The following is a 15,866-nucleotide window of genomic DNA, read 5'->3' on the forward strand; positions in this document are numbered from 1 at the left end:
GGAAGCCAGTCCTGCTTCAATTTTGCAACAGCTGTAGGCTGCCTGGTTAGAAAACACTGTGTTTCAATGGGTGGGGTGGCTGATGTGTGGGAGGAAGGAAAGTGATCTCAAACTGTCAAGCATGGAACTGTGGGATGTGTAGTTTAGAGAACAAAATCCAACAGGAAATACCCAGTTCTGGCAGGTAAGTACAAAAATCACCTTATGGTGCATAACCCCTTTAATACTACATTAAATGGAAGGGAGCTGCTTTGTTAAAGAATTGCGCTGATGAAGCCAATGAGGGAATACCTCCCTTTACTACAAAATGCATAGTATAGCAATGTGTACTGTCCACAGCTTTTCCGGCACAATGTGCATGGGCCAGAAGTTGTGTGATGCGAGTCTGGTATTCCCCTCCAGTGACATAAATGTTAAACAATTACTGACTGTGGTATCAGATGGGCTTCATATAAGCAGTTTTAGGACAGTGAACCCCAGCTGCATTAAGACATGCTGGTGGTTTAGGGTCCCAAAAGTAACTGCAAAGACAAAATAAAAATGAAAATATTATTAGAAGAATTTCCTTTTTTACACAAGTAATCTGCTACACAGTTAAGAATTCATTTTCAATTCTGAATGCACATTTTGCTAAACTTTACTATGCCTATATGACAAGGCTGGACCATCATATCCTACTCCAACCTGTCAATCTAGGATTGGAAAAGTCCAAAAAAGTGTTAACGGTTTAACTGAAAATACTTTATATATTTCCTGTGTCCCACTTTTCAATATGCTTTTGAAAGCATGCATGTTATCTTACTTTTTGCTTTATAGCCAGTAGTTCAGTTTTGGCTCTGCTCAATTCTAGCTCTTTGTCTCGTTTTTTGAGCTCCTCTGACTGCTCCTCCAGTTTGGACTGAGCATCTCTTAGGTGTTGAACAAGATCTGAACGCTTCTGAGCACTTTCTGAAAGAGATGCTCTAAGGTCGATTTCTGATCCACTCCAGCCCTTGCGGCTCAATGTCGGCTCTATGCTATACTCCTCTGGGGACCAGGTGGAGGGACGAGATAAGGAACTTCTCCTTGACAGTGATGGGCTGGATAAATTCCTAGTATACTCTGAGCAAGCTGGAAGTTTACTACAATAACAGATTATACAGAAATTATTTTTAGTTGCATTAATATTGTCCTTCATTTAATTAATATCCTTCATAAAAATATACAGTATCTCACAAATATTTTATTATATCTTTTCATGTGACAACACTGAAGAAATGACGCTCAGCTACAATGTAAAGTAGTTTAATGTTTAATGAGTTTATGTTGTGTCCCCTCAAAATAACTATTAACTATTAAGATTTTTTAATAGAAGTAATTTAAAAATCTGTTTAACTTTCTTGCACCAGTTGATTAAAAAAATAAGTTTTCCATGGGAGTAACCCTTTAATGTCTAAACCTTGGAAACAAAAGTGAGTACACCCCTAAGTGCAAATGTCCAAATTGGACCCAAAGTATCAATATTTTGTGTGGCCACCATTATTTTCCAGCGCTACCTTAAGCCTTTTAGGCATAGAGTTCATCAGGGCTTTACAGACAGCCACTGGAGTCCTCTCCCACTCCTCCATGACAATGAGAATTAAGTAAAAAGCCTCTATATCAGGCGCTGCTTCGCTCCAATAAAAAAGTTGAATCCGTAGATGGTATTCCAATGGCATATGTGTGTATATAAAGTCTATAAGTACAGCACTATTTATAAACACAGATAAAACTAGTCTTAGGGCTAAGTCTTAGGGCTAATTCCGAGCAGAGATTCTGACTGGAGCGAGCGCCACTACTAGGACCGCTCGAAAATGCACAGTCTTAATGGACGGCAATGCATTTCAGAGCAGATTCTGGCAAAAAAAAATGAACATGTTCTTCCTTTCGTGTGTTCTGGGGTCTGGATATACCATAGTTTGAATGGTTAATACAAACAGAAAAAGGCATCTAAAGAGCAATAATTGAACACACCGGAAGAAGCCTTGGAGCAAAACTTTGGGTGGTAGAAGCTAACACATCACTCTCTTCCACTTGGTAATAATTGATATTACTCTTTTCTTCCCCCCCCCTCCTTTTTTCTATTTACTATTAGACCTTGCTTCTTATTTAGATGCACTTTGTTATTTACTTGCTGCTATGGTCTTATGACAATTGGGGATTACTGTCTATACCTCCCTTAGTTCTGATTACCTTACAGCCCAATGATATGTGTAAGCCCTCACTTTTGTTCAGTTCTTACCAGCAGTACTGTCTGCACTCCATGTATTTTTTTTAATGATTTTTTAAATGTATGTCTCTTTGCATTTATGTTTCAATAATGTTAGTTGTAACGCCGAGTGCTCCGCCGGAGCGCTCACGGCGTTCTGCTCTTGCTTGCAGCGCCCCGGTCAGACCCGCTGACGGGGAGCGCTGCTCTGTGTCTCTCGGCGGGGATGCGATTCCCGCGGCGGGACGTGCCTGCCCGCGGGTCGCATCCAGTGTCACTCACCTGACCCGTCCTCCTGCTCAGTCCCGGCGTGCGCGGCCCCGCTCTCTAGGGCGAGTGCGTGTCGGGTCTCTCAGATTTAAAGGGCCAGTGCACCATAATTGGTGCCTGGCCCAATCAGTTCCAATCACTCCCTACTCTATATAAACCCACTTCCCCTTCCTGTCCTTGCCGGATCTTGTTGCCCTAGTGCCCTGAGAAAGCATTCTGTGTGTTCCCAAGCCTGTGTATCCAGACCCTTGCCGTTGCCCCTGACTACGAACCTTTGCCGCCTGCCTTGACCTCTTGCTACGTCTGACCTTGCCTTGTCCTTGTGTACTACGCCTATCTCAGCCGTTAGTGAGGTTGAGTCGCTATCGGGGGATACGACCTGGGAGTTACCGCTGCAGCAAGTCCATCCCGCCTTGCGGCGGGCTCTAGTGAAAGCCAGTAACTTCTTAGAACCGGTCCCCTGGTATGGCCCATGCCATCGCCTCACTAACACAGAGGATCCACTACCCGCTTCCAGTCCGGTTCCTGACATTAATCTTTTTCATTTATTGAGCTTTAGACGGCTTTTTCAGCTTGTTTGCATTGATATTGATTGGCGTTGAACTGTTACACATGGGTACGTTGTGTATATTGTAGTTTGAATGGTGCAGCAGAATCCTATTAAGAACATTGGGAGGCTGTTGCATCATTTTCAATTATTGATCTTTAGATGCCTTTTTCAGTTTGGTTGTATTGATACTGATTGGCGGTGATCTGTTACGCATGGGAACGTTGTGTATATTGTAGTTTGAATGGTGCAGCAGAATTAAGAACATTGGGTGGCTGTTGCACCATATTATCCAAGTGGAATTCCAGAACAGAATTCCACTTGGAAAATAAATAGTGTGAATAGGCCATTACACTGTTTTGAAAGCACCATTTTGTTGAAAACGATATTTGTTCTGGATCTGAGTGGCTAGAATAATTACAAATAGGCATCACTATTTTCTTCAAAGCAAGTTTTGCTTTGAAAGACTCTTCTAGGACATCACCCTTCACCTCGGAAATACTCAAAGCAAAATGAGGAGATTAACTAACAGATTTTGCAATCAACACTAGCACAATCATCCTATTTATAAACCTTTTCTTTGTTTAACAAGGCTCTGAAAGTTCATTTCATTCTGTACCTATAGCACTCTAGTGAATGGATCCCTCGGAGAGGACTCACAGATCTAGCTCTGTCTGTTTGCTGTGGACTGGGAGGGTGCCTGGTATGATCTCTGCTGTGCCCCATCCAGTTATCTGGTTCCAAGTGTCCAGCAGCCTTTATGGGAACAAAATGGTAAATGTATATGATTCAATTAAGGAATGTGTTTCAAAACCCTTAAATGAGTATTTCAATCTGATGATGGCATATTGCTAGGTTATGCCATCATTGTATGACCAGTGGGGGTTTGACCCCAGAGAATAAGGAGCCTGCAGAGCTGATTCAGCCTTGAAAATCCTTCACAGTTTTCCCTGTACACTGGCTCTCCCAGCCACCCAGTTGAGCATGAAAATACTTCGTCACAATCACATGCAGGGAAAGACTGTGACGGGGCTCCAGTGTTGAACCAGTGCTGCATATCTTTTATTCGCAGGACTGGCAAAGGTCCTGGAGGTTGGAGGGTCTCAGTGGTCATACCCTCACCAATCTGCCTGTCATCCTCTATGCTGTGGATAGGCAATAAATAAATGAGATGGGAATTACTGGATATCCTATGCCGTAACATTATATGATGGAAATATCTTTTTAACCTTTCCACCCAAAATCATAAAATAATTATATCATTAAATATGTGTATTGTATATTTGATATACAGATGTATATTTGCTTGAAAATCTTTATGAAATATGTTAAATCTAAAAAGAATATTTCTACACAAAGAATAAGAATATGCTAGTATATAAGTTTCACCTCAATGTTCCTCTCCAGCTCAGATAGACCATAATGCCTTGGTGATTCCAGTCCATGTCTAATGCTCCCTAAGTTGGTGTTCCAGCGAGGAGACCTCCTGCCTGCATCCACGTGGACGTCACCAAGGCCATAGCGGGAGGGCAGACTGATGAATCCATTAGATAGCCGGTAAGACATTTCCGTATTAAAATGGATTGGGAAAAAATCATTGAAAAGTGGGACCTTTTAAGCTACTTTATTAATATACATCGTGGTCTTTAGGTTGTTCTTTGCAGTGTTCATTCTGTAAAACAAAAATGTATACTCTTTATGAGTTATGCCGATAGTATGTTTTTTAAGTTCTCATGAAAAGAACCATTAAGTATTTAAAAGAGAGCACCATGTGCGTATACTCCTTAATACAATATTCAAAGGAACATGAAGCATTTTTTATTTGGATTCAATAAGAAAAATGAGATACAGCATGGACCCACACATTTCTATAGGTGCTGTTTTAGGGTATGGATTAAAGGGGTACTCCCGTGCCCCAGCATTCTGAACATTTTGTTCAGAGCGCTAGAAGCGGGTGGCCGTGATTGCTGTGATGCCACGCCCCCTCCATTCATTTCTATGGGAGGAGGCATGTCGGCCGTCATGCTCCCTACCATAAACATGAATGGAGGGGGCATGGAGTGACGTCACGAGGGGCGGAACCCGGCATTTGTTTGGAACGCTGGGTGCTGCTGGAGATCCTTTGAATAGGGGATAAGATGTCTAGCAGTGGAGTACCCCATTAAACTGTACAGAGGATCCCAATTATGGCCGTGTGCATGAGTGACATTATACAGTTTTTCTTAGGTAGTCTTAAGTTCTGTTTAATCCCTTAGCCCCTTAAGGACCGAGGGTTTTTCTGTTTTTGCATTTTCATTTTTTCCTCCTTGCCTTTAAAAAATCATAACTCTTTTAATTTTGCACCTAAAAATCCATATGATGGCTTATTTTTTGCGCCACCAATTCTACTTTGTAATGACATCAGTCATTTTGCCCAAAAATCTACGTCGAAACGGGAAAAAAATCATTGTGAGACAAAATTGAAAAAAACTTTTGGGGGCTTCCGTTTCTACATAGTACATTTTTCGGTAAAAATTACACCTTATCTTTATTCTGTAGGTCCATATGATTAAAATGATACCCTACTTATATAGGTTTGATTTTGCCGTACTTCTGGAAAAAATCCTAACTACATGCAGGAAAATTTATACATTTAAAATTGTCATCTTCTGAACCCTATAACTTTTTATTTTTGCGCATATGGGGCGGTATGAGGGCTCATTTTTTGCGCTGTGATCTGAAGTTTTTAGCGGTACCATTTTTGCATTGATAGGACTTATTCATCATTGATTCATTTTTTCATGATATAAAAAGTGACCAAAAATGCACTATTTTGGACTTTGGAATTTTTTTGCGCGTACGCCATTGACCGTGCGGTTTAATTAATGATATATTTTTATAATTCGGACATTTCCGCACGCGGCGATACCATATATGTTTGTTTTTATTTTTATTTACACTGTGTTTTTTTTTTTTTATGGGAAAAGGGGAGTGATTCAAACTTTTAATAGGGAAGGGGTTAAATGATCTTTATTCACTTCATTTTCACTTTTTTTTTTTGGAGTGTTATAGCTCCCATAGGGACCTATAACACTGCACACACTGATCTATTACATTGATCACTGGTTTCTCATAGGAAACCAGTGATCGATGATTCTGCCGCTTGACTGCTCATGCCTGGATCTCAGGCACTGAGCAGTCATTCAGCGATCGGACAGTGAGGAGGCAGGTACGGACCCTCCTGCTGCCCTGTAAGCTGTTCGGGATGCCGCGATTTCGCTGCGGCTATCCCGAACAGCCCACTGAGTTAACCGGCATACTTTCACTTTAGACGCGACGTTAAACTTTGAACGCTGCGTCTCAAGGGTTAATAGCGCGCGGCACCGCGATCAATGCAGCGCGCTATTAGCCACGGGTCCCGGCCGTTGTTAGAGGCCGGGCCCGACCCGCTATGACACGGGGTGGCCCTGCGTTATAGATCGGGAGCGGACACATGACGTTCCAGTACGTCATGTGTCCTTAAGGAGTTAAAGTGTACCTGTCATTTGCAAAAACTTTTTATATATTAACAATAATAACATTATATGTATATTTGTAATATACCTAGGTTAAAAAAGTCTATATTTTGTGGGTTAAAAAAGCTGTCTTGTCCCTGCAGCTATTGCCTGTGGGTCTCTATACAAAATACAGCAAGTGTGGGTAGGACAAAGAGGGCCCCTGCATTTATTTTTTATTTTAACAAGAGTCTTTATTGAACAAAAAAGAGCAAAATACAAAGTATCTCAGAGCCCAGAGTGAGCTCAGCGTAAAATGCAGAATAAAGCTAAATTAGAATCAATTTCACAATGAAAGGGCAAACAACAAAATAAACAACATGGGAAACAAGTAACATAGTCCGGTAATATGTGGGAGGAGAAAATCAGAAGGAGTCGAGAGGGAAGAGAATGAGAGTACTGGAGGGGAGGGGGAACTCAGGGGAAGGGTAAAGAAGGGTAGGAAAAGTCAGTTCAGGTAGGAAGAGAGGAGGGAGAGGAGGAAGGATAAGATCAAGGAGGAGGAGGGGAGGTCGAGGAGAGGCCAAACTGCAAGAAGCGGGGTAAAGCAGCAAAGTCCATCCAAAGGCACCAGCGCAAATGTATTGTTTGGAGGAGGCATGGAGATCAGCTAGGCATTCCTCCAGACCCTGAAAATGCAAAACTTTGTGAAGCTAGTCAGTGGTAGCGGGGGGGGGGGGGGGGGGGGGGATTTCCAGCGCCTCGGTATAACCCGTCTGGCTGCTGCTAGTACCACACCAGTAAGGCCTTTCTTTAAGGATTCCGGGGGGCCAGACAGGATGGAGAGAAAGGGAGTTTGGGGGTTATCATCTAGTTGTCCGCCAGTGATATCATAAATTAGGGCTCCCCCAGAAGACCAGTAGGGGGCTAATGAGGGGCAGAAAAGAGAGACATGAGTAAGGGTCCCCACATCTCTGCCACAACTCCAGCAGACATCAGGTATAGAAGGATAAAAGCGATGGAGCAGTGTACCATTGAGAGAGCAGTTTGTAATTTGTCTCCTGGAGAGCTACAGCTCTGGAGGCCTTATGGCATAGCATAAAGGATATTTCCCATTCCACTGTGCTGTGGGTGTGGCCAAGTTCCCTCACCCAACCCTGTTGATAGGACAACAGTGTCCGGTAATCACGGCTGCTTAGCATGGTGTGCAGTAAGGAGATCGTATGAGTCGGCCCGGTCGTAGTTAACAGTTTATCAAATGGTGTGGCTTCTCTATGCAGTTCCCCTGAAACCTGCCCTGTGTCATAGAAATGTCGGAGTTGAAGATATTGGAATGCGTGCATCGGAGAATGTGTGACACCTCCCAGGATATCAGGTAGATCTTTCAAGGAGGAGGACCGGAGGACCCGAGTGACAGGCAGGGGTGAATGTGCTGGGGTAGCCAAGAAGCCGGAGGAAAGTCTGGGTTGTCAACCAGGGGGGTCAGCGGGCCCAGTGGTTTGAGCAGGTCAACTTTGGTGAGGTGGTGGAGGCAAGAGTAGTGGATAATTGTCACGATTCGGCAGGCTGGATGTGGATCCTTTGTGTCAGCGAGGGATTGGCGTGGACCGTGTCGGTGGACCGGTCCTAAGATGCTACTGGTATTCACCAGAGCCCGCCGCAAAGCGGGATGGTCTTGCTGCGGCGGGAGCAACCAGGTCGTATCCACCGGCAACAGCTCAACCTCGCTGACTGCTGAAAAGGCGTGGGACAGAAGGACTAGGCAGAGGCAAGGTCAGACGTAGCAGAAGGTCGGGGCAGGCGGCAAGGTTCGTAGTCAAATAGCAATAGCAGAAGGTCTGGAACACAGGCTTTGGACAACACTAAACGCTTTCACTGGCACAAGGCAACAAGATCCGGCAGGGAAGTGCAGGGGAAGTGAGTAATATAGCCAGGGAGCAGGTGGAAGCTAATTAGGCTGATTGGGCCAGGCACCAATCACTGGTGCACTGGCCCTTTAAATCTTAGAGAGCTGGCGCGCACGCGCCCTAAGGAGCGGAGCCGCGCGTGCCAGGACATGACAGCCGGGGGCCGGGACAGGTGAGTGACTTGGGATGCGATTCGCGAGTGGGCGCGTCCCGCTATGCGAATCGCATCCCCGCCGGCAGTGTCAGTGCAGCGCTCCCGGTCAGCGGGTCTGACCGGGGCGCTGCAGAGAGAGAAACGCCGCGAGCACTCCGGGGAGGAGCAGGGACCCGGAGCGCTCGGCGTAACAATAATCCTCGAGACAAAGGGAGGGGAAGTCTAGTGGCAGCTGTTCAGTAAGCAGGACAGATCCACAGGAGGGAGGTAAGGGGAGGGGGGAAAGCAAGTTTTCCAGGCGGACCCACAGTTTGGTACTAGAGGTGTGAAATCCATCAAGTATACGAGACGCCAGCGAGGCTATGTAATATACTAACAACCTGTTAGTGTTTGAATTTATGCTGAGAGGCAAGTAGATCAAAATACATATTATGGAAATGGGGCTGTGTTTCTTTTTCTCTATTTTTGTTTTACCATTGTAGTATGTCCCCTATTTCATAGTCAGCACTTTGCTCCACCCATTCGGCCCAGGCGTTTTTAAGTAGCAGGTGACTGCATAAGGGTTTCCTCCTAGCATTCTCCCAGCCCACTGGCAGGTAGCACTTGGTTGGTTTTCACATTGATTTGGTTGCACTGCGACTGTCATTGTTACTGTGAAGCTTTGTCTGTGGGGTGGTGTGGGCTGGAGCCAGGGGCTTGATGGGGGAGCAGTTGGGCTGCCTGGCCACTGGGTCGCTCCCCCTGTGGGCATGGTGTTGCGGTGGTGGGGTCTGCCACCTGGCGCTACGCCAATGTTGGGTTAGGGACCCACTCTAAATAGGTGGCAAGTGGGCTTGTACTTTTTGATCAAAATGTATACTAACTGTAACGGGTCATGGCAGGTGGTGGATCCTATGGGCCTGTGTGGATGATGACGTGAGCCGTGCCAGGGAGCGGAGTCTAAGGTGCCACTGGTTTTCACCAGAGCCCGCTGCAAAGCGGGATGGTCTTGCAGCACCCAGGTCGCTACCCCTGGCATGACTCATCCACACCGGTAGCTGGCAAGTGGCGTGGCACAGAAGGAGAATGGCAGGACATGGCAAGATGGCAGTAGGTCAGGGCAGGTACACAGGTGCAGGGGAGGTAAGGTAGCAAGGAACAGGTACACGGTAACAGGGACACAGACTTTCACCATGCCAAAAGGTAACCAAAGATCCGGCAGGGAAAGAAGGGAGGAGCTGATATTTAAAGACAGGGCACAGGTGTAGACACTTTGATTAATGAAGCACTAGCCCTTTAAGAGTAAGAGCTCGAGCACGCGCGCGCCCTAGGAGGCGGGGGCACACACACCGGGGACTACGAGGACACGGAGAGGCGGAAGATGAGGAAGGTGAGTGACGGGCTGGGAGTCGCATGCGGCCACGTCCCGTGATGTGAATCCCAGCTCTGTCGGCAGCGGGAACAGAAGCAGCGGGAACCGGCGTGTCCGGCCAGAGCGCAAGTGTTACACTAACAACCTGAATTTATGCTGAGAAGCAAGTAGATCAAAATACATATTGTGGATGTGTGGCTGTGTTTCCTTTTCTCTATTGTTGTTTTACCTATATAATATGTATATGGGTCAGGAAAGGCCAGGCTACCATCTGTTTTAGGCTGAGCCAGAATGACTTTAGAGAGCCTATGTTGTCCATGAGACCACACCAAGTTAGTAAAAAGTGCGGTCAGGGGTCGGAAGAAAGCACGACTAAGCATCACTGGCAACGCCTGAAGCAGATAGAGCAGGCGGGGAAGTAGATTCATTTTCAGGATATTAGTGCGGCCTATCCATGAAAAATCTTTGCGATCCAATTTAGTGAGGTCCCCCTTAAACTTTGCTAGCAGGGGAGTTAAGTTCAAGTCCACAACTCAGGAGAAGTCTTTGGGAATAAGCACACCCAGGTAACGAAAAGAAGAGGGGAGCGAAGAGAAGGGGTACATTCCTTGCAACCTTTGGGCTAGGGCAGAGTCAAGGGAGACATTCATGGCGACACTTTTGAAGAAGTTGATTTTATAGTTGCTCAATGCAATAAAGTCCTCGAGTACGGACAAAAGGACAGGGAGCGACGTCTCAGGGGAGGAGATATAAAGAAGAAGATCATCTGCAAATGCAGAACATTTAAAGTGAAGATCCCCATCGGTATACCCTGAATGTTACGGTCAAGTCTAATAGCTTGCATCAAATGTTCCATCACCAGGACATAGAGTAGGGGGGAGAGAGGACATCCCTGTCGAGTGCCGTTGCAAATGAGCACAGGCGCTGAGAGGGAGCCATTGACCCTAATCCTAGCTAAGGGGTTATGGTATAAGGCCATGATGCGGCCAAGGGCCAAGGTCCAACTGCTTCAACACATCCTCCATGAAGTCCCAGCCCGCCCGATCAAAGGCCTTTTCGGCATCTAGTGATAGTACCATGCACTGAAATTTAGTGGATTGGGCATGATGAATAAGGGTGAAAGTTTTCAAAGTGTTGTCGCGGGCTTCCCTAGAAGGCATAAAACCCACTTGATCCAGATGGATCAGGGACTCCAGGAGGGGTTAAGATGCAGTGCTATTAGTTTGGCGTCGAGCTTAGCGTCTACATTGAGGAGGGAGAAGGGGCGGTAGCTTTGGCAGAGGTTAGAATCCTTGCCTTCTTTAGGGATAACTGTGATATATGTGGCCAAAAAAGAGTCAGGGAAACATATAGAGGGGGAAATAGCATTGAAAGCAGACAAGAGGAAAGGAGAGAGTTCCGATTTAATCAGTTTATAGAACCGGGCAGTGTAACCGTCAGGTCCCAGTGATTTACCTGAGGGAGAGGAGGAGATGGCCAAATCTAATTCCTCCACAGTGAAGGGATTCTTGAGGCTAGTTAGGGTATCAGGTGGCAGAGGGGGTAGGGCCGTGCATTGTAAGTATGAACGGATGGGCTGCGGAGAGGGGACAGGGACACCACCCACACCAGTTATGTTGTATAGGCCAGAGTAGTATGAGTGGAAACAGGTAAGTATACGGGAGGTGAGGTGTTCCAGGCGACCCTGGGAGTCTTTAATCGATGGTACAAAGAGAGCAGCTCTCTTGTCCCTCAGGGCTCTCTTGTCCCTCATGGGCCAACAATCGTCTTACTTTATTGCCCCATTCGTAGTGGGAGGCGGAACATTGCTGATGGAACCTATGAGAACCTGGATCTCTTTCCACACTCTGAGGAGGTCTCGAAGGTCCTCAACGAGCGTCCGTTTATAATGGGTTTCTAGGGTGCTTAGTTGAGTCATAAGAACTGAAAGCTTATGGGAAGCTTCCCGTGTGCGTCTGGCTCCATGCTGGATCAGGACACCCCGAAGGACACACTTCAGTGCCTCCCACTTAGTCTGCTGCAGCGTGGTGTCAGAGGCATGTGTGAGTGAGAGGTAGTGATTGCTGTCTTAAGTTCCGCTAAACAGAGAAGATCTTACAAAAGCTTCTCGTTTAGACGCCAGGTAAATTCCCTCTTGGAAAGTGCAGGGAGCTGAAGAGTACAAGAAACTGGGGCATGGTCTGAGTGTATCATCGGGTAAATCGTCCCAGAGGTGAGAGGGGGGAGCAGGTGATGGTAAACAAGTATATAATCGAGTCTAGAGTACACTCCCCTCGCATGTGAGAAAAAAGAGTAATCGCGATCCGTGGGATGAAGGAGACGCCAGGCATCACATAGCTGGTGCATATGTAGGGATCGCTTAATGCCCCTCAACGCTGCAAACGAGAGTGTACTAGAGCCTGATGAGGTATCTAGAAGGGGGTTGAAGGCCACGTTACGATCACCACAGACTATCCGCATACCTTGGGAAAACTCATTAAGGTCCTCCAGCGTTTTCTCCACAAACAACCGCTGCCCATGATTCGGGGCATAAATACTGGCCACGGTATATTCATGGCCCTGTATGGAACATTTCACAAACACATAGCAAGCATCAAGGTCAACACGGGAGTCAATAATCTGCACTGCTAAGGATTTATGGAAAAAGATAGCAACACCTTTAACTTTCTGGGAGGGGGAACTACTGTGAAACCACGTCGGGTAGTACCGGTTACGGGACCCCGACAACTGGTCCTGGTGGAGATGTGTCTCCTGTAGGCACACAATATGGGACCTCTGCTTATGAAAGTACATAAGCATTTTCGCCCGCTTCCCAGGGATGTTGAAGCCCTGCACATTCAGTGACAAAGTCATAAGTGACGCCATAATAAAAGCGGTGTCAATAGGAGGAGGGTGCAAGACCACTGGGAAGGGAGCGGGAGGGACCCAAATTTAAGCAACAACCAAAAGAAGAAGGAGGGGAGAAGAGAGGATAGAGGAGAGAGGGGAAAGAGGAGAAAAGTGAAAGAATAAAATGCACAAATACAAGGTGCACAATTAACTAGCGTGGTAGCAGTAAGTATCTACCAACAACCTACGTGGGGCATATAAAGAGAGAAAGATGATACAGACAATGAAAGCCATGTCCAGCTGGAGGTAATAGAAAGGAGACAAGCTTACAAAATCTGTATGACCTCATAACATGAGGGGAGGGAAACAGCAGGGAAATACAAAATCAGAGGGGCACAAAAATGCAAATATACTCATCAGTCCCGTTGGTAGGTGGCAGAGCCCAGCAACCAGGCATTAGACGCCGCAACAGGAGCTGAAACTGGGGATAGTTGGCTGGGGCCGGCCTAGGTGAATCAGTACGGACAGTAACAAGGGGTCCGCAGTGACACAGCAGCAAGCAGGACAGTTCTTTGAGAACGTTGGGATCCCCTCCTAGAATGGGAAAAACTGTGGGGTCATCGCCGGGATCTCTGTGGACGAGGGGTAGCTGGATTCAGTGACGAGACAAATTGCACATGTGGATTCCTCAGGAGTTCATCCTGTGGTAGCCCTTGGGGGGTGTATGTTAGTGGTGGTATGGTAACGGTATGTGAGGGGTTAATATTAACCCTGTCACTCGTGACGCCAGGGTGAGGGCTGGTATTATTGAGGTATAGCTTCGGCCTATCGCCGCCCTTCCCAGAAACGGCGTATGTAGATAATGACTGAAGGTCCACACTGGAGTTAAACTTGAACTGAAGTAAACTTTACTCTTGAACTTGCGGTACATTCAGAATACAGTAACAGTCTCTGTAATACACTTTTATAGACTTCAATGACTGACAATTGCTATGGACCTTGCGTCTTTTGCAGGTTAATAGAATCAAGGTAATTGGTGCGTGGATCCGTCCGGATTTAGGGGTAGATTAGGTCCGGTAGTCCCGCACAGTGTTTGGGAATTGATACACTCTATAACTATAATTGTTCAGCCGTTGCCGCAAGGCTCAGGCCTAACTCACTGCGATTACTGCTGTACAGGTCTTCTCTCATCAAGAGCACAGGAGCAAGGGAGCTAAAATGGCTGCCGCGTTCCTTATATGGACAGGGGGCGGAGCCTAATTTGATAGGTCCAAGGTCAGCTGTCACTCACCGTCACACAGGCTTCTGGGTGATCATCTGACTTCCTATACACATAATAATACCAAAACGAGGCTAGAAATACCAAAGTGAGGCCTGGAATGCATCCAGAGTGAGGCTTGGAACGCATCACATGACCCGAAGGCCGTGCGACGTCATAGAAAAAAGTAATTAACCATTTATTTACATATATTATGCTATTTACATTAATCTATGCATAAATTACTAATTATATACTAGAATAGAGGCGACTAGGGGTAGACTGGATTAATATGAATCCCTACGTCCTAGGGACTCTGGCTATGGGGACCCATAAATAAACAAGTACCGTATAGAATGCGGTACTGGGACACCACAATCCCATTGAGGCAAGTCCATCGGGGGCAGTCCCAGGGTTTGTAGAAGCAGGGGTAGAGCTGACGGGCGTGGGAGAGTCACTAACTTGTCATCCATGCAGACAGAGAGGGTGAATGGGAATCCCCAGTGGTAGGGGATATTCCGGTTCTGGAGGACAGCAAGTAGTGGCTTCAGGGATGCACGTTGTCTAAGAGTGTGGCGAGAAAGATCAGGGAACAGCTGGAGAAGGGCCCCACTCCAAATCTCTCTGCTGTCGAGCCTTCTGCATGATATCTTCCTTGACAGCATAGTAGTGCAGGCGGCAAATTACATCCCTCCGCTTAAGGGGGTCAGTGCTTTGAGGACACAAGGCCCAGTGTGCTCTGTCCATCTCAATGGGGGTGCGTGCTGGACGGTTCAGGATGGAGTTGAATATCTCGGTAAGAGCTGGGAGAAGGTCCTGAGGGCGAACCGACTCAGGAAGGCCCCGCACCAGATATTATTCCGGCGATTTCATTTTTCAAGATCGTCGAACTGTGAGTGGAGAAGATGCTGGTGATGAATGTGGGTAGTTAGTTCAGACAGAAGAGAGTCCACCGTTTGCTGGACTGAGGCTTTGAAGGATTGAAGCTCCTGTACAGAAGTGCGCAGGGAGTCCACCTCTGACTGCACCACCTGGAGATCCTGTCGCCAGGCCGTTCTAAGTTCAGTTGCTAGAGATGAAAGATCCTGCTTAGATGGTAGTAGAGCTAGGAGTGCCTGTAGCTCTGGATGATCTCTCAGAATATGATGAGCTGTAGCAGCAGGCAGAGTGAGCAGAGTCCTGAGCAGATGGGAGCGGAAGCACAGTTGGTAGCGCCTGAGGGGGACCAGCACCCAGTATAACTTTTGTGGAAACAGATCGAGGGGGAGGGGCTGGCAGACCCTCTCCATCCGCCAGCAGCTAGGACAAGCTGGATCATCCCCATGAGGGGGCTGGTGAGGCTGCATGCCCCACGACAGGAGATAGTGGGGGCAGAGGGGATCTGAGGGTGCGTGTGGGCTCACAGCAGCTGAGGGGTGCAGGGAGGTCATAGGGGGGTCCGTCAGACAGTCGGCATGAGTAGAAGTAAACTCAACTGGGTCCATGAAGCCAAATAGCAGCGGGGACCCCCGAAGGGAAACAGCAGGACTGCAGGGGGGTAGCAGAGCAGGTGATCCTGGGGCCACAGTGGCCAATTCAGCAGCGTCATCAGAGTCCAGGGCAGGCTGGTAGCAGGCTGTAAAATTATAGGAGGCTTTCTCTGGGGGAGATTGGGGCCCAGAGAGGCTGAGCAGGGGTCTCGAAGAGTGCTGTAGTGTGGAGGGAGGCAGTGGCAATGGCGGCCGTGGAGGTGGGGGGCGGAGCCAGCAGGTCTGGACCCTGCTAACAGGAAGATGGTGGTGGCTGGCAGGGTAGGACCAGGGTCAAGCACTCCGGCGAGGCCAGGTCCAGCAGAGAGATGGAGGGAGACA

At 47.2% G+C, this 15,866-nt stretch overlaps 1 protein-coding gene across 5 annotated transcripts in view; it reads right to left on the bottom strand.

Moving 5' to 3' along the window:
- LOC130368665 (golgin subfamily A member 6-like protein 26) overlaps nt 1-15,866 on the bottom strand; it is a 111,989-nt gene that overhangs the window by 85,267 nt on the left and 10,856 nt on the right. For all 5 annotated transcript variants that reach the window (XM_056572665.1, XM_056572666.1, XM_056572664.1 and 2 more), the window contains exons 2-4: nt 4,434-4,716; nt 3,664-3,800; nt 803-1,121 (exon numbers count right to left, since the gene is read on the bottom strand). In XM_056572665.1, coding sequence (XP_056428640.1) covers nt 803-1,121; nt 3,664-3,800; nt 4,434-4,610 — 633 coding nt within the window. In that variant the 5' untranslated portion in view covers nt 4,611-4,716. The remainder of the gene's footprint in view (nt 1-802; nt 1,122-3,663; nt 3,801-4,433; nt 4,717-15,866) is intronic.

This window comes from Hyla sarda, chromosome 4 (genome assembly GCF_029499605.1).
Source record: "Hyla sarda isolate aHylSar1 chromosome 4, aHylSar1.hap1, whole genome shotgun sequence".
NCBI lineage: Eukaryota > Metazoa > Chordata > Amphibia > Anura > Hylidae > Hyla > Hyla sarda.